Source organism: Choloepus didactylus, chromosome 2 (genome assembly GCF_015220235.1).
Source record: "Choloepus didactylus isolate mChoDid1 chromosome 2, mChoDid1.pri, whole genome shotgun sequence".
NCBI classification, from domain to species: domain Eukaryota; kingdom Metazoa; phylum Chordata; class Mammalia; order Pilosa; family Megalonychidae; genus Choloepus; species Choloepus didactylus.
The window spans coordinates 128053850-128079853 of NC_051308.1; the positions used below are offsets into that span (position 1 = coordinate 128053850).

General features: G+C 35.4%; 1 protein-coding gene across 5 annotated transcripts in view; it reads right to left on the bottom strand.

Annotated features, from left to right (window-relative positions):
- CTTNBP2NL (CTTNBP2 N-terminal like) overlaps positions 1–26004 on the bottom strand; it is a 54734-nt gene that overhangs the window by 14120 nt on the left and 14610 nt on the right. For all 5 annotated transcript variants that reach the window (XM_037826370.1, XM_037826371.1, XM_037826373.1 and 2 more), the window contains one exon: positions 25012–25111. In XM_037826370.1, the coding sequence (XP_037682298.1) occupies positions 25012–25110 (99 nt within the window). In that variant the 5' untranslated portion in view covers position 25111. The remainder of the gene's footprint in view (positions 1–25011; positions 25112–26004) is intronic.

Genomic DNA, 26004 nt, shown 5'->3' on the forward strand with positions numbered 1-26004 from the left:
GACATAATTTGTGTACACTACTGAAGGTTAAGTTGGTATCAAAGCAAATGAGATTGTTACAGATTTAGGATGTTTAAAATTTAAGCCTCATGGTAACTACAAAGAAAATACTGGAGAATATGCAAGCTCAGAGATTCAGAAATTAGAGTACTGGTTGCCAGGGGTGGGATGCAGTGGTATTGGGGAATTAAGCATAATGGGTATAGTGTTTCTGTTTGGGGAGATGGGAAAGTTTTATTTTATTATTTTTTAACATAATTTTATTGAGATATATTCACACACCATACAATCCATCCAACATATACAATCAATGGTTCACAGTATCATCACATTATTTGTATATTCATCACAATAATTTTTAGAACATTTGCATTACTCCAGAAAAAGAAATAAAAAGAAAAAAGAAGACCTCAAACATCCCATACCCCTTACCTCTCCCTCTTATTGACTACTAGTATTGTACTCTACCCAATTTTAAGATGGGAAAATTTTATTAATGGAAGGTGGTGAGGGTATTGCAATATTGTGAATGTGATTAACCCCAATGAATGGTATGCTTGGGAGTGGTTGAGATGGTAATGTTTATATTGTATATGGTTCCATAATTTAAAAAAAAAAAAGGCAACTAAAGAGACAATCACAATTAAATGCCATATATAACTCTGGATGGGATCTACCAAGGGAGGAGAAAAGGCTCCAAGAGAAATAATTGGGACATATGAAAAAACTGGAATACTGACTGTAAGCTTTATATTAATGTTAAATTGCTTGAACTTGGTAACTGTACTGAAGGTGTTACATAAGTGATTATCCTTTTTCTTAGGAAATGTACATGGCAGTATTTAGGGTTCAAGGAGCATGAAGTATACCAGTTACACTCAAGTGTTTTGAAAATGGACTGATAAATAGACTGCCAGAAAGACAGACATATGGATAGATAGAATATGGCAAATATAGCAAAATGTTGAAATTGGTAATCTTGGTATCGGGGGTGGGGGTGTAATATTATTTTTGTAACTGTCCTGTAAGTTTGAACATATTTCAAAATAAAGTTTTTTTTTTTTTAAAAAGCAATGATCTGAAATGACATGGGACTCGTCAATGTTTTCTTTTCACCAAGAGTATCTGTTTCTTTAAATACAGGAATAAAAACATGAGATTGATAATCTAGGATTCAATGAGAGTACCTATTTGTAGCTATTAAGGGTCTAAGGTAAATCCATGTTTAGAAAAATGCTTAGGCACAGAGAGCAAGAGACAAAGTCTTTTTAAGCAGTTGAAGTTTCACTTGTCCAGCTGTCACATTTCTTATCCATGATAACCATTTCTGTATGGTTGGTGATGGGAAAGGAATGATTATTGGTACTGCCACTGATTTAGTAGGGTAAAAGAAATAGAAAAAGGGAACCTGAGTTTTTATTACCTTTCCCTTTTCAGAAGATCATAGAGAAAGTGGGATGGGAGAGTAGAAGCTGGGAGTACAATTCACAAACTTCTTGACATCAGATCTGCTAAGAAATTGTCTCTCAGGTTTAAGAATATAGTTACTAATCCTTAAAAATGCAACTGTGGTTATTCTGTACAATTAATAAGCATCATGGAGTCAAGAGTAATAGATGAAGAGCTTCTTTGGTGAGGTCTCAGACTGAGGACAGATGTTAGGCTGTCTGTTTTCTCTTGAATTACTTCATAGAAATTCCATAATAACTTGCATGGTAATTAGAAATTATACAGAATTGATGGCTTTGCATATAAATGAAAGGATCTGTAGGAAATCTAAAAATGGCTCTTTCTCACACAGTAATTCTTTTAAAGACATTCTAATATGGGACCAAATATGGGAAAGGTGAATTCAGAGTCTGTATTCATTATACCAAACACTGGACTGAAAAATGGAAGACAGTATATGGTATTCTTCAACCAACTTAATGACACAGTCAGGTAAACTGTATGGATGATAAGTTCAACAGCAGGAACAATAACAACAATAACCAAAATTAGATGTTACGATGTGAAGAACGAAAGAACTTTAGCAGAGGTGTGTGTGTTGGTTATCTAGTTACGAATACTAAATTGCCCCAAAGCTTAGAAGCTTAAAACCACCAACATTTATTATCTCACATTGTTTCTGAGGGCTGGGAATCTGAGGGCTTAGCTAGGAGGTTTTGGCTCAGGGTCTCATGAGGTTGCAGTCAAGCTGCTGGCTAGAGAGGCAGTCATCTGAAGGCATGACAAGGGCTGATGTGTCCACTTTCAAACTTACTCACATGGCTGTTGGTATAGGCCCTGGTTCCTTGCATGTGATGGCTTCCCATAGAGCAAGTGACCCAAGAGAGAGCAACCAAGATGGAAGTTGTAGTGTTTTCTATAATCTAATCTTAGAAGTGACCTCTCATCCCTTCTGCCATATTCTATTGGTCACACAGACCAACCCCAGGAAATGTGGGAGAGGACTACACAAGGTGCAAATATCTGGAGGTGGGGATCATTGGAAGCCATGTTGGAGGCTGGCTATTACAAAGTGAATGACTAGATATGCTACTACTATCATTTACATCTCAGGTCAAAATTTAAAGACCAAGTATTAATATACAAAACTGTTAAGGTTGAATTTTGATACTTAAAGATATTTCAGCTATTTTATAAGTATAAGAAATTTTAAATGATTTTGGATTTGACTTTTTTGGGGGGACGGGGAACTTGGTAATAAAGCTAAAATCAATCAATTTCTTGCAATTTTATTCTTTTCACTTTGATGAAAATGTAAATTTCAGCTGAACAGAAATTCTTACGTTGTAGAAAATATTATGGTATTTAATTTCAGACAACAGGAAATCAATTGGCTGGTTAGAGAGTCTCAATGATAGAGGATATTATCAGGGCAGACAAAGCACACTAGTCATTTGTTACTCATTTATTTTTACTGACCCAGACTGAATGAAACATGCTACTACTGAAAGTTTAAAATAAAATCATGTAATATCTTTGAAGTCTTCCATGTTTGTTCTCCAAGTTTCAGATTTGCATTATTAAATTTAAAAAGAAGTATGAAGCAGCAGTCACCTCCTCCCCTCCCCTATATAATACATATTGCAATCCTGAAGTAGGAAATCAATCTCTCTATTCTTTGGATGACCATCAGCAACAGGAAACTGGTTCCAATCTCAAGATGAATAATTAAGGCTTATTTAACTGGGGCTTATATTCAAACACAAAGTTTTATTTTCAAGACAGGCTGGTATCATAACTGGATTAGGATGCAACTTTGCCATTTATGGGAAGTGATACTATTAAAAGTAACTAGCAATACAAACATTGTGGGCTTTTAAAAAATCTGAATACCTGTATGCCAGGGAAACAGAAAGACAAAAGAACATGTTTCCAAGAACGTTTTTATTAATGCTACCAAAGCAAATTAAAAGGAATCCTTTTCACATACAAATTGAATCTCAATCTTTAAATAATTCACATTCTGGAGTCCCTGATAAACTATAAATAGCTGCCTGAGCAACTGGAAATAAAGCAACCATTTTGGATAAAGACGACAGCACACAACAAGAATACCCTTTGGGAAGTTCCTTTTCTCTTGCTGAAAAAAGAACTAGGTTTTAATGATTGACAATATTGGTAAAAAAGGATTTAGCCCCATTTGAACTTCTTTTAAACTTTACTTTTTGGAAAATGGTACAAAATTTAATACAGGAGTAAAGAGGGAAAATATTCATAATTTTAAAAATATTTCCATGCTGTCTTGACCAAAAGGGGGCAAAGAAATGAAACAAAATAAAGCTTCAGTGGCTGAGAGATCTCAAATAGCATTTACAGGTCAATTTGGAGGTTATTCTTACACATGATATAGACATCATTTTAAATTTCTAGTGTATTAGAAAAGCTAGAAGGAAATACCTGAATCTGTTGAACGGTAATCCAGAAGACTTGATTCTGGATGTTAATTGTGTAACTATAAGCTTTTATCTTGTGACTGTGTGATAGTGAAAACTCGGTGACTGACACTCCCCTTAACCAGTGTATGAGCAGATGAGTAATAAAATAACGACAAAAATACATACATAATGGGGGCGGAGGGTAAGGGGTACAGGACGGCTTGGGTGTTCTTTTTTCTTTTTCTTTTTTTTGGAGTAATGAAAATGTTTGAAAATTGATTGTGGTGATGAATGTACAACTATACGATGATGATACTGTGAGCCACTGATTTTGGATGGATTATATGGTATGTGAGTATATCTTAATAAAATTGCATTAAAAATATTTCTAGTATATTATTGAATCCCCTGTGCTCCTTCCATTCAACCACAAGCACATATGCTATATTCCCAAATCTAGCCCTTTCTGTACTTTTATTTTCTTTAAAACTTTTTGGCTCTAGAGTCTAACAGAACTGGAATTTTATGTTGGCTCTACCATTTTCAATCTGTATTATATTCAGCAACTCCCTTAACTTCTCTGTGCCTCAAATTCTTCATCTGTAAAATGAGGATATAAGGATATCTACATTATAGGTTTGTTATAAAAATTAAATGAATAATGTAAGATGATTCCTATGATGCCTGGCACATATTAAATGCTATAAATATGAATTCACTTGTCAGTGACCAAGTTTGGAATGTAGGTTTTCTTTTATTTTGGACCCAGTGACTTTTAGGATCCTACCTCCACAGATTTAAGATTCTGTAAAATTGGACTGGGCCAGCGAATCTGCATTAAAAGCAAAACAAACTTCATAAATCCCCAGATGACTTGAAGCAGTACATCACTAAAAATGTCCTAGGAACTTAGGTAACCTATAACACTATTTATACCATTCATTTAGCAACTAATCCTGAACAGCTATGTAACATTTTGTGCAATGTAGTCAATAGGTACTTATATCTCTTGCATTTCACAGTTTTATGTTGTCTTCTCTTCCTACCTAGACTGTGACTCAAAGGCAAGAACACTTCTCATACATCTAATCTTTCTTATAGCCTAGTATTTTATCCTAAGCCCAAGGTTCTTAACAAATGTTTATTCTCCAGGCTCTTTCCTGATCTCTCACCTTTCTTTATTATCATCATTTTAAGTGAGCTCAACATTTTATGTTGCTGTTAGTAAAATTTACAATTTACTTAGTATAGTCAATTAAGGTAATGTCAATTTATACATTTAGCAAACTGGCTTTTAAGGAGAATGATCTTCAGAGATTCCCTTTGGATTCAGTTTGTAATCACAGATGTTTGTCAAAGCAATTATATACATAAGGACAGATAATCATTTATTATTATTTGACTAAAGTGTACTAAATTCTATTGACAAAAAAAAAATGGTAAGTTTAGTACAAATAGCTACAAATGTGGTACTTCTAACTAATAGACTTTTGTTGATAGAATAAGAATATGGGTAAAACAGCATAAGGCAGCTGCTTATTTAAACATTTCAAATTCCAAAGAGTCTTGTGAAAACCCCTGATGAAATTGAAATGAAATGTGTTGAGTTACTTTGTCTTCTTGTTCTATTTTATTTTTTTCAGTCTGTGTATGAGGTTGAAACAAGTTACATATACATTCTGGACTGTGACCACACGAATAACTCTTTTCTATGTGGGGAGGAAAATGTGTATAGGAACTCAACAACTACTGGACAAATTAATGAACTGATAAAGCAAACTGCTCTAAACCTCATGGATTTTAAATTATCATTAAAAATGATGTACTAGATCTTAATCACTTTTTTCTTCAGAACATATGTTTGTCAAAATATAATGAAGGCACTTGTACACCAATGTTCATAGCAGCACTATTCACAATAGCTAAAAGGTGAAAACAACCCAAATGTCCATCAACAGATGAATGGATAAACAAAATATAGTATATGCATGCAACAGAGTATTATTCATCTGTAAAAAGGAATGTTCTGATATATGCTACAAATGGATGAACTTCGAAATCACTATGTTGAGTGAAATAAACCAGACACAAAAGATCATGTTTGATTCCACATACATGAAATATGTAAAATAAGTAAATTCAAAGAGACAATAATTTACCAGAGGATGGGGGAAGGGTAAAGAGGGAGTTATTTCTTAACAAATACAGAGTTTCTGTTGGGGATCATGAAAAAGTCTTGGTAATGGATGGTAGTGAGGTACCACAATACTGTGAATATAATTAATACCACTGATGTATTTTAAAAAAATGGTTAAAATAGGGAAAAAATATGAGATTCAATGTCTACCTCATACCATACACAAAAAACAGATGGATCACAGACCTAGAGATAAAAACTAGATCCATAAAGCTTTTAAAAGAAAACATAACTATCTCTTATAACATAAAATATCTTTATAGAACCCAGAATGCACTAACCATAAAAGAAAATATTGATAAATTGAACTTCATCAAAATACAAAAAATTCTGTTCTTCAAAAGATAACAATAAGGCAATGGATAGCAGTTCCTAGACCGGGTGAAAATATTTGTAATATATATCTCTAACAGAGGACTTGTATCCTTAACTCAATATTAAAAATAAAAAACTCAATAATAAAAAGACAAAGAAAACTAATTAAAAAATGGCCAAAGTAACAAATGAAGATACAGGATTGGCTAAAATCACACGAAAAACTGTTCAACTCATTAATGATCATGAAAATGTAAGTTAAAATGACAATGAGATACTACCATACAGCCACTAGAATGGCCAAAATTAAATAAAGTCTGATGACCTCAAATGTTGAAAAGGATGTGGAGCAACCAGAACATATTGTTGGTAGGAGTATAAAATGGTACAGCCACTTTGGAAACTGATCTGAAACTTCTCATAAAGTTAGACAAACCTATCTGCAATTCTAAGTAGTTATCCAAAAATAAATGAGAGCATATTTCCATTAAACAAAAAACTTGTACATGATTGTCCACAGCAGCTTTCTTCACAATAGTCCCAAACTGGAAAAAGTCACCTATCAATCAACAGAAGAAATAAACTGTGGTACATGCATACAATGGAATACAACTCAGCACTAAAAAGAAACGAATTACTTAAACAATGACACTAATAAACTTTAATTCATTATGCTGAATTAAGCCACAAAAGAGTAAATTCTGTATGATTCTGTTTAAATGAGACTGTGGAACTGGCAAAACTAATCTATGGTTAAAAAAGTCACAACAGTGATTGCATTTAGTGATGGGGGATGATTGACAGGGAAGGGACACAGATAACTTTCTAGTGTTATGAGAATGTTGAGTGTCTTGATAGGGGTGTGTGGATTACATGGATGTGTGCTTCTGGCAAAACTCATTGACCTGAACACTTGAGATATTTGTATTTCACTATCTAAATTATACCTCACTAAAAAATATAAAAAACGTAAATACAGGGCAGAGAACCTAAGATGGCAGCTAGATGAGACAGGGCAAAAAAAACACTAGATAAAAACCAGAAAGTGACCCAGAACACCACTTCCAGAGTAGCACCAGCCGGACAAGGTCTGCTAAATCCACAGGGAACGTGCATTTGGTGAAACCAGGAGTCTGCATTCTGAAATGAGTAAGTGAGTTGGCTGAGTCCCTTGGCCACGCTGTGGTGTGGGGAAATGGCACGTTGGCGTTTGGAGACAGACTAGTTCTTTAAAAAAAAAAAAGAAGCCCGGGAGCAGCTGCAGATAAGACGGGAGCGGGCTGGGCTAACGCCTCGGTGTCTGGCATGGAGGATACCCCTTCCCACACCCACTGCTGATTGTCTCGGGCCCAGGGGAGCAAAGGGGAGCCAAAAGGAGGAAAAAAAAATGCACGACTTGCAGCCATCTCCCCAGCAGGCGGGGGTATTCCTGCCCGGGGCCAAACACACAGCACGGAGCCGAGCCAAGAAACCCAGCCTGACAGGGAGTCTTTCCCACAGCACCGCTCGCACGCCACAATATTGACCGTGGACAGTGACCTTGAATACACCCACGGCTGACTGTCCCAGAGCTGGGAGGGCAGAGCTGTGTGGAAGGGGGAAGTTAACGTGTCCCATTCAACCATCTTTGAAGCGGGCTGGGAATGCCCCTGCACAGCCCGGCGGCCCAGGGCTTCCCTGGAGGCCGGCACTCACTTGTGACATGGCACGGCCCTCTCTCCCTCAGCAGTGGTCCTGGAAAAGCACAGCAGGCAAGGGGGAACCATTCGGAAATCCCAGGGAACCTACGCCAATTCCAAGGACTTTTGGGTCAGCGGCAGAGAACAGCCTTAAATCTCCGGGAACACCTGGGAGGTCTGATTATTAAAACTGCCCTTCCTCCGTAACCGCTCAGACACACGCCCCTCATTCAGGGTGGACAGCACCGACAACATACCCAAATTAAGTGCACCAATTGGACCCCACAAGAATCAGATCCCCACACACCACAAAGTTGGGGAGAACTGACTTGAGAGGAATAAGTGACTCATGGACGCCATCTGCTGGTTAGTTATAGAAAGTGTATGCCACCAAACTGCAATTCTGACAAATTAAAGATCAAGTAAAGCAAATGCCAAGAGGTCAAAAACAACAGAAAATCTTAAAGCATATGATAAAACCAGACGACATGGAGAATCCGAACCCAAACACTCAAATCAAAAGATCAGAAAACACACAGTACTTGGCACAATTAATCAAAGAACTACAGACAGGCAATGAGAGCATGGCATGGGATATAAAGGACATGAAGAAGAGCATGGCACAGGATATAAAAAACATAAAGAAGACCCTAGAAGAGCATAAAGAAGATACTGCAAGAGTAAATAAAAAAATAGAAGATCTTACAGAAATTAAAGAAACTGTAGGCCAAATTAAAAAGACTCTGGATACTCACAATACAAGATTAGAGGAAGCTAAACAACAACTCAGCCTCCTTGAGGACCACAGAACAGAAAATGAAAGAACAAAAGAAAGAATGGGAAAAACATTGAAAAAATCAAAGTGGATCTCAGGGATATGATAGATAAAATACAACATCCAAATTTAAGACTCATTGGTGTCCCAGAAGGGGAAGAGAAGGGTAAAGGTCTAGAAAGAGTATTCAAAGAAATTGTTGGGGAAAACTTCCCAAACCTTCTACACAATATAAATACACAAAGCATAAATGCCCAGCGAACTCCAAATAGAATAAATCCAAATAAACCCACTCCAAGACATATTCTGATCAGACTGTCAAATACTGAAGAGAAGGAGCAAGTTCTGAAAGGAGCAAGAGAAAAGCAATTCACCACATACAAAGGAAACAACATAAGACTAAGTAGTGACTTCTCAGCGGCCACCATGGACATGAGAGGGGAGTGGCATGACATATTTAAAATTCTGAGAGAGAAGAATTTCCAACCAAGAATACTTTATCCAGCAAAGCTCTCCTTCAAATTTGAGGGAGAGCTTACATTTTTCACAAACAAATGCTGAGAGAGTTTGCTAATAAAAGACCTGCCCTACTTCGGATACTAAAGAGAGCCCTACCGACAAAGAAACAAAGAAAGGAGAAAGAGATACAGAGAATTTTAACAGACATATATAGAATATTACATCCCAGGTCACCAGGACACACGTTCTTCTCCAGTGATCATGGATCTTTCACCAGAATGGACTGTATGTGGGGACATAAGAACAAGCCTCAATAAAATAAAAAATAAAAAAATGAATTTGTTCAAAGCACATTCTCTGACCACAATGGAATACAAATAGAAGTCAATAACCATCAGAGACTTGGAGAATTCACAAACACCTGGAGGATAAAAATGAGGGGGAGATGAAAACATTCCCAGATAATCAAAAGCTGAGGGACTTCATCACCAGTAGATCAGTTCTATAGGAAATGCTAAGGGAAGCTGAGCAGGCTAAAAGGAAGGGACATTAAACAATTGACTGAGACCACATGAAGAAATGAAGATTTCCAATAAGGATCACATGGTGAATATGAATACCAGTGCTGCTGTGTTGTTGATTTGTAGCTCTGCTGTTTACTTCCTACAGGATCTAAAATACATAAACTGTAATGATGAATCAGTGGTTTTGGACTCAATGTAAAATATGTAATTTTTGACAAGAACTACATAAAGGTGGGGGAATGGAGGAGTATAGGAACACAGTTTACGTGTCCTATTGAAGTTAAGTTGGTATCAAAGAAAAACAAGATTGTTATAGATTTAAGATGTTAAATTTAAGCCCCACGGTAAACACAAAGAGGGTATCAGAGAATATGACCAAAGAGATGACAAGTAGAGTAGGGGTTTGAGAAGTGGGGGAAGGGGCAATGGGGAGTTAGGAAATGGGAGTAGGGTTTTTGTTTGGGGTGAAGGGAAAATTCTAGAAATGGATGGTTGGAAGTGATAGCATTGCATCATTCTAAATGTGATTGATCCCACTAATGGAATGCTAGGGAGGGGGTGTAATAGGAAGATTTAGGCTATATATATGTTTCCACAATTAAAAAAAAAAAAAAAAGTAAGACAGTCTAAATAGATGACAATTAAATGCCAAGGATGATCCTGGATGGGATCTGACGATGGAGGAGAGGAAGCTCAAAGAAACACAGACGGGACACAAGGAAAAAAAAAAAAAAAGGAAATACAGAGTGTAAGCTTTGTATCAATGTTGAATTTCTTGAACTTCTTAGCTGCGCTTAATGAGATTGCATAAAATAATGTTCTTGGTCCAGGGGAAAGGTATATGTGAATTATATTGTTTGTTCAAAGATATGTGCAGCTTGCTCTCATATGTTCAGAGGACAGAGCAATAGATGATGGATGTTAGGGAGGGAGGGAGGGAGGGAAAGAAAGAGACGGTAGTGTGGCAGGATCTTAAAGGTGATGGATCGGGGTATCGGGGGAGGGGGGTCAGGGTGTGATGGAGTTCTGTGTGTGGGGTTTGTACTGTTTTTGCAACTGTTCCTGTAAGATGGAATTTATTTCAAAATAAAATTTATTAAAAAAAATGTAAATACATGTAATGAGGGTTAAAGGGATATATAACGTATACCTTATATATGGTGTTTCAGTAACAGAGGGAAGTTTAAATTAAAGAAATGAATAATAATAATAAATAGCAGAAACAACAAAGGAGGAGCTAACATTAGAGTACTGACTACCTGCCAAGTAGTATGCTCAGAGCTTTACACATCTAATCTAATCCTCAAAACAATCCTCTTGAGGAAGGCATCACTGTTCTCTCCATTTTATAAAAGAAGAAACTGAACATTAATGTGTGACTTTGCCCAAGGTCACAAAGCTAGTTAAGTAGGGGAGAAGAACAGTAAATCTTGAGTAATGACTCACTGGTAGGAATGAATTTCAATTTAGTAGGTCTCCATTAGTAGATTAAAAATGAAATAGAATGGAATAAAAAACATTATGGAGGATTGAAAGTTGCAAGGTGAGTACGGTTTTGGGAAATTTCTTTTGTCATATGAATATAGGTATGTGCACACATGTGTATGTTGGTGTTGTAGTGTGTCACTGTCAAAAAGTTTTGAAAAACACTAGAATAGAATGAAGAATCCAAGAAGACTAACACCTGAATCTATGATTTTAAATAATTTAAGCTATAACAGATATGAAAATTCTAATAGAAGTGATAAGTAATCAATACTATAGTTTTATTTTAAACTAACTGATGTTACAAGAATGAGGTTTGGCCTAACAGCAAATACACAAAATTAAAAAACATAAAACAAAAAAAATCTCTGTTATGAGGTGTAGACAACAAAAACAGCACTGGAGGAGTCTGGGAAAAATTTTCAGACATATGGATGATTTGTAGGGGCACATGCTTTTCATGTTTTTATTGAGCACTTAATGTTTGCTGGGTGCTATATATGCTGGGAGATGTGGGAAATGATATGCAGATACAGATTTAACTTAGCAAGATGTAGTGCCCTGCTCTCAAAGAGGTTGAAATTTGCCAGACAAGTTTAAAGACTAGCAGCAGCAATAAACAAGCAGACTCTAAGCGTTTAAATGTTTTCTAAACAATATCATCAATGTTTAGAGGAACACCAAGTAAAATTTATTTGATCAAAACTTTCTAAGACTCAGACCATATCCCCATAAGGAATAGGAAGGAAAGGCCAACCCTGGATGTGGGAGGGCTCTGGCAGATAAATGGGACTATCAGCAATTTAATGAATCACAGGAAACACCATGAGGTTGGTTGGTTGTTCAGATTGGAGGAGGGGCAGCATGCAACCTAAAAACTGCTTCTTAATTATTACACTATGAGACCCAGCCCACAGACTATAACTGTGTGTGATAATCTTGAAAAACTTCGTTATTTGAGACGTTTGCTCAGGCTCTTTCACTATCAGTGTGGAAACTCATGCCAATATTAAAATATTAAAAAAGAGTTCACTAAATAAAATGTGACAGGATACCTTCTTCTGCCTCTAGGTAGGGGATTCTATGGAGTTGCATAATTGTGGGAAGTCAGAACTCTAATAATTTGTTTGAAGCAAGGTTCATAAAATACAAACATAGACTGACACTACAAGGAAACACGGTAAGAAACAAGCTGCTCAAATGTAAGGTTCTAGGGAGAGGTGCTTAGCTTGGCTGAGAAGTAGAAAGTGTTCACATTTAGGAGTTTATCAAGTAAACAGGAATGAGAAATATAGGGGGAGGAGTGTAAAGACAGGGTTGAATGAAAAGGGGGATGTGCATGGTTTGAGCACCATACTATGGTGAGGGAAAGACGTCAGGGCAGGGAAACAGAAGCAAGGAAAGTGCTAATCATACATCCTAATGACAGAAGGTAGAACAGAGTATCTAAGGTGATATATTGAGGTAGAGAACAGGTCCCAAGACACAAGTCAGAGTATGGAAATGTGGCAACTTACATTGCTACTGCAGCCTTATGTAGCGGGAGGTAGCTAGCTATTCAGTTTCAACCAGTAACTATGCAGGTAGATTGGGACTCAAATTATGGAAGGATTGTTCTTCTTTAGAGAATAGCAGGGTGCAGGTAAAGAAGTCAAGACTGAAAAGTAAAGGGTAGGCTATAAGGGCATTGTGGGTGTTAAATGGTAATTTTAAATGTGAGCTGGCAATGTTCATCAGTACAGTATGTTACTGAATATACAGTGAAACTGAGCATGCTAAAGTCAACCAAATCACTGCTACTATTAATTCCAAGGAATCCCAACTCAGTACTTCCTTTATCTTCATAATAAAAGTGTCCTGAAGGGGATTGGAATATGCATGGATCAGAACAGGAGTAATCTTTGGAGTCATATGAGCTCTTGCTTTTTATTCTAAAGGCTGATAATACCATTTGGAAAATTTACGTGTCACCAGGGACAAGAATGGGATAATCAAAACCCCTTTCCCATTTTAATTCCATAAGGAACAGGAAAACTTGTTCTATTCTAGGCCTCTAAGACTTTAAGTCTAACAAACTCAAAACAAAAACAAAAATAAAAACAACCAAAGGAAAAAAATACCAAAAAACAAACAAAACACTGCACACTGGAGAAATGGGAATAAGTAAATACTTTCTGAAAGAGGGAGGAACTGTGTAATTTAGACAGAAGCTCACAAGGGTCCTTAGCTGAAAAGTCTGGGAAACAATATTTTTTGTATATATCTAGATAGATGAATAAAGACAAGCAATACTGTACTTAAGAAAATACTGTGCAATTTTATCTGATGGTCACAAAGCTACGTTACTAACCAGTCAGGAAATGCAGATCTCAATTTGATAGGAAAGGACACTGAGGTAAAGAGGTAAAATATTGGTTGAAAATTAAAATATGGTTTTTGATTTTTTTAGATGAATACATATGCACAGTGAACAAAAGTACACATAAAATTATTTGGTATCCTTATACTACAAAATGGAAACAAATACAAAGTAATAGTTGACTGTCACTGAACATATTGTTCCTTCTTATTACAGGTAAATAATGTCACTGAATGGAATTATTAACAACAGTAAAAGTTATGAAACTATATTAGACAGTTAAATCTGTTCTCAAAAATATGAATTAATAAATGGCAGTCTATTTTGAGCCTGAATGCATGCAAAGTAGACATAAAGGGCCTGAACACATTCTTTCATATGGCATATATTTGTGAAGTACTTATTAGGTTCTAAACACTGGGAAGCAGTGCTGAACAAGATTAGGTATCTGCCCCTCATAAGGCTTATATTTAGTGAAAAAAAAAAAAAAAAAAGAAATAGTAGATATAAAGAAAATAGAGATAAAATTTCCTCTAAAATAATCTGTGATGCTTATCAGCATAAATGGACAAATTCTCATATTACCAATCTAGTGTGGACATCAGGGAAAGAAATCACACTAAGTATGATTCAATTCTACAAAAATTTATTAGGTGCATATATGTGTGGGATTCTGTGTGTAAAAGAAGATGAGAAGGGAAATGGTATATTAAAAAAAAAAAGGGAACAGTTCCAGCAAGGCTACAAAAGAATGAAAGCGCATAATTTGGGTCTAGAGGTTAAATTACAGCTGGTAGACTGGCAGGAAATGAGAGCAGGTTTGGACAGTCTATAACTGTCTTGAATGTCATGCCTTTCATTTTTATTTTGTATGCAGCAAGAAGCTACACGAAGGTTTTAAAGAGAAAAGTGACAAGATTAAATTGCTACTAATAATGCTTAGGCTACATATCTATGGAATAAGACTTGAAGCAGAGTACCAATTAGGAAGTCAGATCAAAAGACCAGTTGAGCAATTAAGATCTTAACTCTAAATGTAGGAGGGAGACCATATTCAAGGAAGCAATTTGGAGGCAGAATAAACAGGTTTTTGGTATCTAATTAGACACAGGGGGTAAAGAACAGAGAAGACACAGATACTCTGAAATACTTAGTTTGGGGTGACTGGGTGGCTGGTAATGTCATTAATCAAAACAGATAACACAGACAAAACAGGTTTTTAGGAGGATGATGAGATTGTGATATGGGATATTCAGGTAGAAATGTCAAGAAGACACTCAGATATATGGGTCTAGGGAGAGGACAAAAATCAATCTGGGTGTTAACCACCTGTTGAAACCAGTGGGATTAATGAAATCACCCAGAAAGAGAGTGAACTAGACAGGGCTAAGAACAAATTATTTATGTAACATATTTAGTACTACTTACTATGTACCATTGCCCTATGCTAGTTGTTGCAATACAAAGATGCATAAGAAGATCAATAAAATAAATGTATACCATGGAGTATGATCCAGGAGACAGAAGGAACAGATTATGTGCATACATGGCAACATATGACAAATCTCAAAGACACAATACTAAGAGCAAAAAGTACGAAACAGAATGAGCTATATGACAATAACATTTATGCAAATTAAAAATTCATACAAACAAAACAATATACATTTTATAGGAACACATACAAACAAAAACATATACTTAAACATATTAGAATGGCAATCTATGGAGACAGGGAGGAGAATGAAAATAGGGACTGAGGATAAAGGGAATTTAAAAAAAAAACACAAAAACCATAAAAAATGCACAATATTTTGGCCTTTGCCCTTCAGGATATTAAAAAATCTAGAGGGTAAGAGAGGAGTCTGAAAAGGAGAAATAGAATAATCAAGACAACAGTATTACACAAACTAAGGGAAAAAAAGTAGGATGGCCAACACTGTCAAATTCTGAAGAAAGGATAGGTAATCTAATTAAAAGAAGCCATTGAGGTTACTTACAACCTCCAAAGGTGAAATTTCCATACATTAGTAGAAACAAAAAGCAAATGAGTGAGGGGAGGCAAGAAACTATAGGCAGGTATACAAATGACACATTTAAAAATTTGAGTGTGAGGCAAGGGGAGAAATAGCATGGTAGGCTCAGAAGGAAGGCAGGACTGAGAGGATATTTTGTTTTTTTTTTTCCTTTCTCTAATATAGAACAGAGAGACACATCTAAATAGGCTTTGGGTGGAGCACAAGAGCCAGTGTAAGGGAAGAAACTGGGAGAGCTGAGAGGAGGCAGGGGATAACTGATGGAATAAGGTCAAGAAGAAACCGGGAAAAGATGGGGTCAAGACTACAGGTAGTGGCATTAAACCTGGAATGGTGGGTACAGGAAAAGAATATCTTGTGGATGAAAAATCTCTAGAAGTTTCCAAGCAATAAGAACAGAGGCCTCCGAATTTAATAACAACACAATCACATACTCATTTCTACCAATAAATCCAGTCTTTTGTTGAACAAACAGCATGTCAGGTATTGTCTAAGATTAAAAAAAAATTCTTGAAGTAGTGCATATCTTAGAACTTACTGAGTGGAGTTGGCTTTTTGAAGCAGAACATACTATTTTTTGTTTGTTTGTTAAAAGATGGTATATTATGAAACAGGACACGACACATATGAAACTGTTGATGAGAAAACATTTTGAAGGGTTGTAAGTCTCCTGTTACAATAAAATTTTCTTGAAATTTTGATCATGAAGCTGCTTGTGCATAGGATGTCAGCTTTATTAATTTTGAGTCTATGACCCGTGAAAGAATCTGCTTTGAAAGAACATTTAGGTATCCTATACAAAAGCAGAATTTGAAAATTAGTGAGAAATTTACTCTTTGTTCTTTGGGGAGAAAATCAGGGAAAAGGAGGCAACCATCTCATGCTTTCCCTAGGCATGCCATGTTTATCTCTACTCCTTTAACTGTATTTTAGAATACAGATTTATATGAGATGTATAAGCTATGAAGAAGTAAATATAGTAAAAAATCAAAATTCTTCTCAACTCTGCCATCCTACTGCACATACTATATTTTTTATAATTTTAATTTGACCATTAGTAAATGAATGTTTTCTAATAAAAATGTTAACACAGATAAAGCTGAAGTCCTTCCTGACCACAGTCCCATCCTAAAAGTTGTTGGTATAATGGGTATCCTCCCAGAGCTCTTCCAAGCATATACATACAAATGTATGCGCGTATATATATTTATATAAGCATATATATAGAGAAACATCTAAATACATGAACATTACTATTCCATACACTGTTCTACAACTTGCTTTCACTTATTATGTCCTAGAGACACAATAAAAAAAGCAATTACATCATATTCCATAGTAAGGATGTACCGGTTTACGTAGCCATACCTTATTGATGGACATTTAAGTTGCTTATAGTTATCAACAATGTATTACAATACTGTATCAAACATCTTTAAACATTTTTCCTTGTGCATGTATGAGAATAGTTTGATGAAACAGATATGTAACTATGCTTTTCTAAGGAAATCATTTCCTATATAATAAAATTCCCAGCTTCATTCTCTAAATGCTACCTTTCAATAAAAATTTTCAGCAAACATAAAGATAGGTTCCTCCTATCTTCCAGATTATTCCTATGGCTGGCTGAATTAGAATCCTAAATGACGGACCTGGGTTTCAGTTTTAGAAGCAACCTCTTTGTCTTCCTTTGCTTCTCTTTATGGAGACCCCTAGAAATAACCTCTGATTAATAAAAAAAATCACAAGGCTAACACATGCAAGGAAGACACAATAAGAGGAAGTCAAATAACAGGAATAAACTGCTTCCCTTTTTTATTTGTTTTAGTTTCAGGCTGAATAAATGCAATGAAATCCCCCACTGCTATAAGCTTTTCTGAAGCCCTTCTCCAACTGCTTGAGGACTGTGTGTTCTCTCAATAGGTAGCAATTTACAAGCTGAATTCCCCTTTCCTCAAAGGCATAAAAAAAAAGAGCCCACAGATAGGTTTAAGTTAAATGAGAAATTTGCTTATTGTGTCACCTTCACTCTTGAACTCTTAACCGCCAGTGAATGATGACGTGATAAAAAGTTGTACAGCAAGAAGTTGAACCCAGACAATTATTTTTAGGAACTAGCTGTCATATATGGGGCTCAGTGCTTCACCGTATGGAACAAAGATGCTTAATCACTTAAGAATGCAGTCATCTTTTTATAAATACCTAACTTATGAATAGCCCATATATATGAACAGTCTTTCCTGTTTATTTTGGCTCTTTTCTGCCCGAGTGCCCCACCACTGAACCTGGTATTTCCCTCTCACTAACTTCAATCCCTTCCCAGGGCAAACTATTCTTTTATCATTTTTGAAGGAACCAAGATAAGAGGAAGGAAGGAAGAGGCTTTGCAGGGTATATTCTTTGTTTCATTAGTTGCAACTTAGTATTATTTTGTTTTGTTTTACTATGCATGCTTTTCTGTTACTTATTTTTTCACTTACTATAACTTGGGAAAAGTTACATATGATACATAAGGATTTATCTTTCATTCTCTTTACTGGTTGCATAGTATTCTATTGTACGATCATACCACAATTTACTTGACCAGGCCCCTGTTAATAGACACTTAGGTGATTTTTAACCTTTTGCTTCAATGAGCAATGTTGCAATAAATATCCTTACACATATACTCTATTGTATAGATCAAAGAACATCTGCAACCTAAATTTCTAAAAGTGAAATTCCTTCTAGATATATGAATTTTTAAAACTTTGGTAGATATTGCTAAATTCTCCTTACAGAGTTGAAAACAGCAATGTATGTGAGTGCCAGTTTCTCCTAAACTTACCAATACAGTTTTTAAAGAAACATGTATTTCATCTCTTATGGTCAGACCTCATAGTTCATTAAACTAAGCACAGTTTATCTGAAAAATAATAATATTTGGAATTACAAGAATCTGCATGTAATATGGAGGTTATAACACCCACTTCACAACATTGTAAGGAGAATTCATGTGGAAACACTGAGAACTGTATAAAGCTATATAAAACGTTAGCTCTTTTAAGAGAATGGAAAAAGGCCACCAACTTGTTTTGGAACAATATTTGCAAAACATATCTAATATAGGACTTGCAACCAAAATATATTACAAAACTCTTAAAACGCAATAAGAAAAACAAATGATTTAATTAAAATACGGGCAAAAGAACTGAACAGATACCTCCCAAAAAAGATATCCAGATGGCAAATAAGCATATGAAAAGAGGATCATCATATGTCATTAGGAAACTGCAAATTAAAACAATGAGATACAAACTCACAATTATTAGGATGGCTAAAATCCAAAACACTGACAACAACAAATGCTGGTGAGGATGTGGAGTGATGGAAACTCTCATTCATTGTTGGTGGGAAAGCAAAATGGTACAGCCACTTTGGAAGACAGTTTGGCAGGTTCTTACAAAGCTAAACATAGGCTTACCATATGATCCAGCAATTGTGTTCCTATGCACTTACCTAAATGAATTGAAAACTTATGTCTACACAAAAACTTGTACATGATGTTTATAGCAGTTTATTTCATAATTGCCAAAAATTGGAAGCAAACAAGATGTCCTTCAATGGGTGAATGGATAAACAAACTGGTACATCCATATAATGTAGCATGACCTCACTTATACAAAATAACTAGAACATGCAAATTCATAGAGTCAGAAATTAGAATACAGGTTACCAGGAACAGAGGTGAGAGTAGGGAGTATACAGTTGATGCTTAATTGGTACAAAGTTTCTGTTTGGGGTGATGGAAAAGTTTTGGTAATAGATGGTGTTGATAGTAGCACAACATTGTGAATGTAAATAACACAACTGAATTGTATACTTGAAAGTGCTCAAAAGAGGAACAGGAAATTTTATGTTATATATATGTTACCAGTATTAAAACAAACAAACAAAAAAAAAACACTACAGAACTGTAAAAAAAAAAATAAAATAAAAAGAAAGCAATCAAGCCACAAAAAGACAAGGAGAAACTTTAAATGCATATTGCTAAGTGAAAGAAGCCAGTCTGAAAGGGTAGGCACTGTATGATTCCAAGTATATGACATTCTGAAAAAGGCAAAACAATAAAGACAATAAAAGGATCAGTGGCTGTTAGAGGATAATGTGGGGACAGGGGAGATGAATAGGTGGCGCTCAGGGCATTTTTAGGGCAGTGAAACTATTCTGTGTGTACTGTAGTGGTCGATACATGACATTACACATTTCTCAAAAACCATAAAACTACACAACACAAAGAGCCAACCCTAATGTAAACTAGGGACTTTGGTTAATAATAATTTATCAATATGTGTTCATCAATTGTAACAAATGTACTACACTAATGCAAGACATTAATAATAAGAGAAACTATGTGTCGGGAGGGGAGGGGGGGGACAGAGAAACTCTCCGTACTTTCTGCACAACTTTCTGTAAAGCTAAAACTGTTCTGAAAAACAAAAGTCTATTTAAAATAATACTAGCTCTTCTTAAAGCAATACGCTTTAGGGGATAGCTTATGACTTCATAGCTTAGCAAAATTCTTTTGGAGTTTCATAAGGAACACACTTAAATAAACTTTGCTTCCAATCTCAGGATCTGGCAAGATGAAATAAAGCTGAAATCTAGCCACTCTGTTGGAAATTAGGAAATTAAAGAAGTGTTTTAGACCAGTGTTTATGAGACTGTGAGTTTCATGAAAACTGGTTTAGTGGGGTCACTATCAGCGTTTAATGAAAAATGAAGTACAACAGAAAAAGTAATATTACAGTATAGTAGGTATAGTTTAAATATTATAGTGTAATAAAACATGTATTTAGTATATTTTAATGAAATTTTTGTTAGTGTATATATTTGAGTTCATATATATGTCCCGATTGTAGCGGAATGGTGAAATGTATTTCAAAAATATTTGTAAGATATCTCTTAAGACTTTTTATGATAAAAAGGTATCTTTATTACAGTCTTCTTTTTTCTTCTCCTAAACTCTGTCATCTTTAATTGGGTAGTTTGGGAATTTAGATTGGTTTTTCAGGCAGAGACAACTGAATGTTTTGGATAGGTTGGAAAAGAATAATTTTAGATTACTATCAATAATAACAAAGCAGGAGGAATTTAACGATAGTTCTGATCAGCTCTAATATCTTTTCCTACAAAATGAATAATATGACCAAAGTGGCAACACTGCTAATAACTAGTGATTTGAACAAGGATTTGTTGTACAAGATTACTACCATTTAAAAACATGTGTATCTGATGTAAAAATTATTTATATAGTAATGGAGAAATTTTGAAAAATACGTAAATTCATATATGATTCCACTACCCAGGGAAAACCACTATTAATACTCAAACTACAAATTTCAATGTATTTCCTTGAGTCTTCTTTCTATTTACATATACACATGCTATTGCTATAATTGAGATTAAAGGATAAATTCAACATTATATTATAGGAACAGTACTATGTTATTAAAAGTTCTTCAAATGTCCATAACAGTCCACCCTGAGGATGTACCCCCTAATTCATGTAACCATTAACCAAGGTTTTATATATATATAAAGAATTAACTGGAACTAGATCAATACAACTATGTTACCATGGGTTGTTTAGGGGTAACTGGAAGTAACTTATAGAAAATGTTTTTATGTTGGTGGATTTTTACATGAAACCATGTAGACTACAGCAACCCTTTTCAATAAATGGGTTCCTGAGATGAGCAAAAACAATGAAAGAAACCAATACTGAATTTTGTATTTACAAGCATAATAGAGAAGCAATACTATGATTGCTTAGTGACATATGATCCTTAGTGATACTTGTAACAATTATTTAAGAATAGTTCCAGCAAAAATAAACCATTTATTGTCTCAATACAGTTACATATGTAACATTCAAGTTTGCAGAATAGATTTTATGTTTGGAAAAATCATTTTGAAGGTAAAGAGAAAAAAAAAAGCTGCTTTACTGAAAGAGAAAGGAAAACCTAATCATGGTAATTTGGGCATAGACCAAAACCTTTTCAACCCACCCCTAAGCATGAATACCAAACTAAGAGGAAGAAAATTAGTTAGCTGCCATATTAGTCCAAGAAGCCCAACAGGAGTCTGTTGATAAGCAAGAGCTACATAACCAAAACAGACAAACAAAAAAGTACTCCACAAATAAAATGAGATTTCATTTCAACTTAAAGAATCGGGTATGGCAGTTGCTTTTCTAAATGGAGGGACACAATTTTGAACCCAGTTGCCACTTACTTTATCTAACAATAGATTGTTTAAAGATGTGTTGCCTCTGGTGAAGCTATACATTTCACATAAACTGCATATAGTTTAAGCCTCAGGAGATAACTTTATCACCTACAGGCAGCATGTGCAGACTAAATACAACACTAGTGCCTGACTTCTGAATGGTATCTTATACCAAAATGCTCCCTTAATTATGGCTCTTGCTTCTCAAGCTGCTCTCTTCCAACTTGTCAGAAGCTGTCTTTAGTAACTAAAACTGAATTCATGCAGAAAAAATACATTTTAGGAAAACATGTGCAATAACCACCTAAACATCTGTTAACATTAAAACCAGAAGGCAGTATGTTGCAGAGCACAGAAGAACAGGCAGTAAAATTTAATAATTCACAACACTCGCTTTGAAGTATTACGGTAATCTTTCAAAGCAAGAACACAACGGCACAACCTTTCCATTGTTCAACAAATATATACTGAGAATCTATATGCCTTTGCACCATGCAAGATGCTGAGGATCTAATGATTAGCAAAATAGACCCATAAAGTTCTACAGGTTTGTATGGTTTGTAGGTGGCTGAAAAGCAGAGAGGTCATTATCAGGAAAACTACAGAAGACAAAATGAAGTCATCCTCTGATTTTTCCATTAGAGGCAGCCATCCCCTCACCCCTACCCCAATGATAAATGGGTCAAGGCCTACAAGTTTTTGTTTGTTCAACTGGTGATATTTATGGGAAACTGCTTTCTAGAGCCCCAATGCAAATGGGAGTAGATCCTCAGGTTAGTCTATTTAACACATGTTGCCAAACTACTATAGTTTTATAAAATCTGATTGCTATTTATAATAATGCTGTTCCTGGAAAATGCTTTCTGAGTTCTAAATGGGGTCACTATGAACAAAGTTCTTCCTTTTTCAGCAAAAAAAGGAAGCCCTGTTGATAACTCCTATGGAGAGGGGAGCCAGGGGTCTCAGATGAGAACCTGGGGAGGGAAGTGGGAATAACAACAGGCATTAGGGGTGAGGATTAGGAAGGAGCTCACCCTTTCCCCAGTCTCTTCAATGATAAAATAAATGTGGGATAAGAAATGGGAGGTTGTCCTGGGTTTAAGCAGGTTAGAACTGCTGGTAATAGTAGGATGGGCTTATGAGAAAAAGAATAGGGTTTTCAGGGACTTACAAGGAAGGGAAGAGAAATCATCAACAATGACAACAGGGGAAGCCCTGTGGAATGACAGAAATGAGTCATCAACTGGAGTGAACATTTATATGTAATATATGTATATGTTGGCAGGGGAGTCATTAAAAAATTAGGCATTGTTGAGGATGCATTAGAAACGTGTTGCCATTCAAATGTCTGGCAACCACTGACTGCTCCTTGGGATATGGGATACATGATATGCATTGACCAGATATAAATAAAGAGAAAAGAAGAAATGAATCCTACAATGGTCTTTGCAATGCCATGCAAGCTGTAAAGTGTTATACACAAGTATTAGCTATTAATAATTTATTATTACACAAGGAAGCTTTGCTCCAGACATAAATGACTTAACCAAGGCCACACAGTTATACTTAATGGTATGACTGACAAAGTCCTAGGCAATGAACATTAACACATATGAACAGGCACATATCAGAGTCATAAATATGGGATCCCCATGAAAGCCATTCAAAACAAGACCAAAGGAGGAAGGGAAAGGAAGGAAATAAGACAGATTTCATCCCCCCATGTCAGAAGGGAACTGCTTCGGGGACTCTGGAGAAATGAAACCACTGAAGATTACTTATAACAAAACTACAAGAGAAAATAAAAAAGCAATAGTTTTCAATGATTAATTACCCTAAGGTTTATCTAATTAGATAGAAACGCCAGTCTTGTTTAGTCAGCCTTAAAAGAAATACATTAATATGTCACTCTAAACTTAATAGCATATAGAAATATACAGGTGACTACATATGACCAAATGAAAACACTTACTCTAAATCAGCACAGGAAGAGAAAAAAGAAAAGCTAAAGAAGAGAAAAGGAGTAGCTTTCGTATGAACTTTATTGAGTGGTTATAGTTGCCTACTGAGGAAATCACTGACTCCCTAAGCCTCCTAGTACAACAATGAGAAAAAGATCCTTGTTGCTATAAAAAAACAACAAAGCAGCTTCATATAAACATACGGGAAATATTAACACAAATATCCCTTCTATTTAATAAAAAGCTAGGATAATTTTGAAAAATGTAGTAAAGCATTTCACAAACCTTTTACTGATGAACTTTAGAATGTCTACCAATATAACCTCTAACTAAAAATTTAAACTATAAAAATCTTAGATATTTAGACCCAATTGCACTTTGCAGGAACTATGCTTTCCTTAGCATGCCCAAGTCTCACTTTCTTTGGCCCTTTCCCCTCTTCTTTTGGGGATATCATCACCCTACTACTATCAGATACCTTTAGTGTCTCTTCTTCGTCTATCTGAATCTGCTCTCAAGACAGACTGGGAAATATTCCTATCAAGGTATAAAGGACTCATGACACTTGAAAGGTGTTGTGCCCCACCTTGTATTTTAACAGATATAAAATACTTAAACAAAAGTAACAATTCTTAATTTGGGATCCAGGGATAACATAAATGATTGTCAGGAGGTCCTTGATCTCCCAGAAATTATACTCTGAGAATTTTGTACATATGTGTTTACATGCACTTTTTTTTTTAGGAAGCAGACCTCAAGTTCTTGAAAGGGCCAGAATTCAAAACAGCTAAGGCCCACTAACCCCAAAAAAATGAAGTTCAAGATCCAGACATCAGGCAGAGACATTAAGGGGACTATGGCGGGGGTGGGGGGGGGCAGGTAGGCTTTTCCAGTGTGCGTAAAAATCACACCCATAGGTAGCTTCCAATAATAAGTATCAATGTGTACAGCTAGGCTACTAATTTCAATGATTCAATGGGGGCTACAGAAATACCCCTAGTTCAATAAGTTACAATTACTGAAACGACTTTCAAAATTTATGACTTTTTTTTTTTTTTTTAACATACCTTTAAAGCTTCTATAACAAGATCCCTTGCTTCAAGCTCTCCTTCAAGAATGCTGAATAGTGTCAGGAGTTCAGGCTTGCTGAGTTTTTCCAGATTCATCCTGAAAGCATAAAACAAGGACAATGATCAAACATCTCCAGAAGATACAGTTAATCTAAGATAAATAAAGAAAAGAGAGAGTGAGATAAGAAAAGAGCAACAGTTGTAGTATAAAATGCTTTAAGAAAGGAAATAGTTACAATTAAATATGTAACAACAGTTTTCTGGTATTAATCACAAGCTGAGCAGTAATAGAATACAAAATTCACTTTAATTTTTTATTTAATCACTGCTCACAAAGATCCATTTCTCATCATTTTTCCTGAAGGCATATTCACAAACACACAGTCTTGAAGGTTTGGGAAAGAAATAATCACTAATTTTGTTCACTAAAAGTACATGAATACTATTACACTGAAAAACTGTTATACCATGGAAAGATTTCCCAGTTTTAGAAAACCCAAAGTCTGAAACTGTACATAGAACATTCTGGCATCCCTTTTAAATCAGTTGAAATGGGACTTGAATGAAGCTAATGTTTGGTGGGAGTATGGAAGAAATGTCTTAAATTGTCTACTTTCACAGAGAACATCACAATATTTACATCTTGTATAGTAAAATAAACTTAAATGCAACCATACGCAAATATACTTTCAAATGACTTCTTAAAATATATTGTTTAAACATCCTAATTAGCCAGGATACTACAAATTGCATTTACTTGACTTAAAGAGTTTGCATTTCTTAGAGGCCTTGTCCCTTTTGAAATATGTTAAATGGCAAGGTGTGCAGGACAAACTCAATCATTTCCACAAGAATAATTTCTCACAAACCACCCACAGACAGAAGTTAAACTGTTATACAATCTTTGAAGGGTCTTCTGACCACTGTGTATGGTAAGATACATATTATAACTCCCAGAGTAAAGCAAATACTATTTTCCCTCTCCCGCTT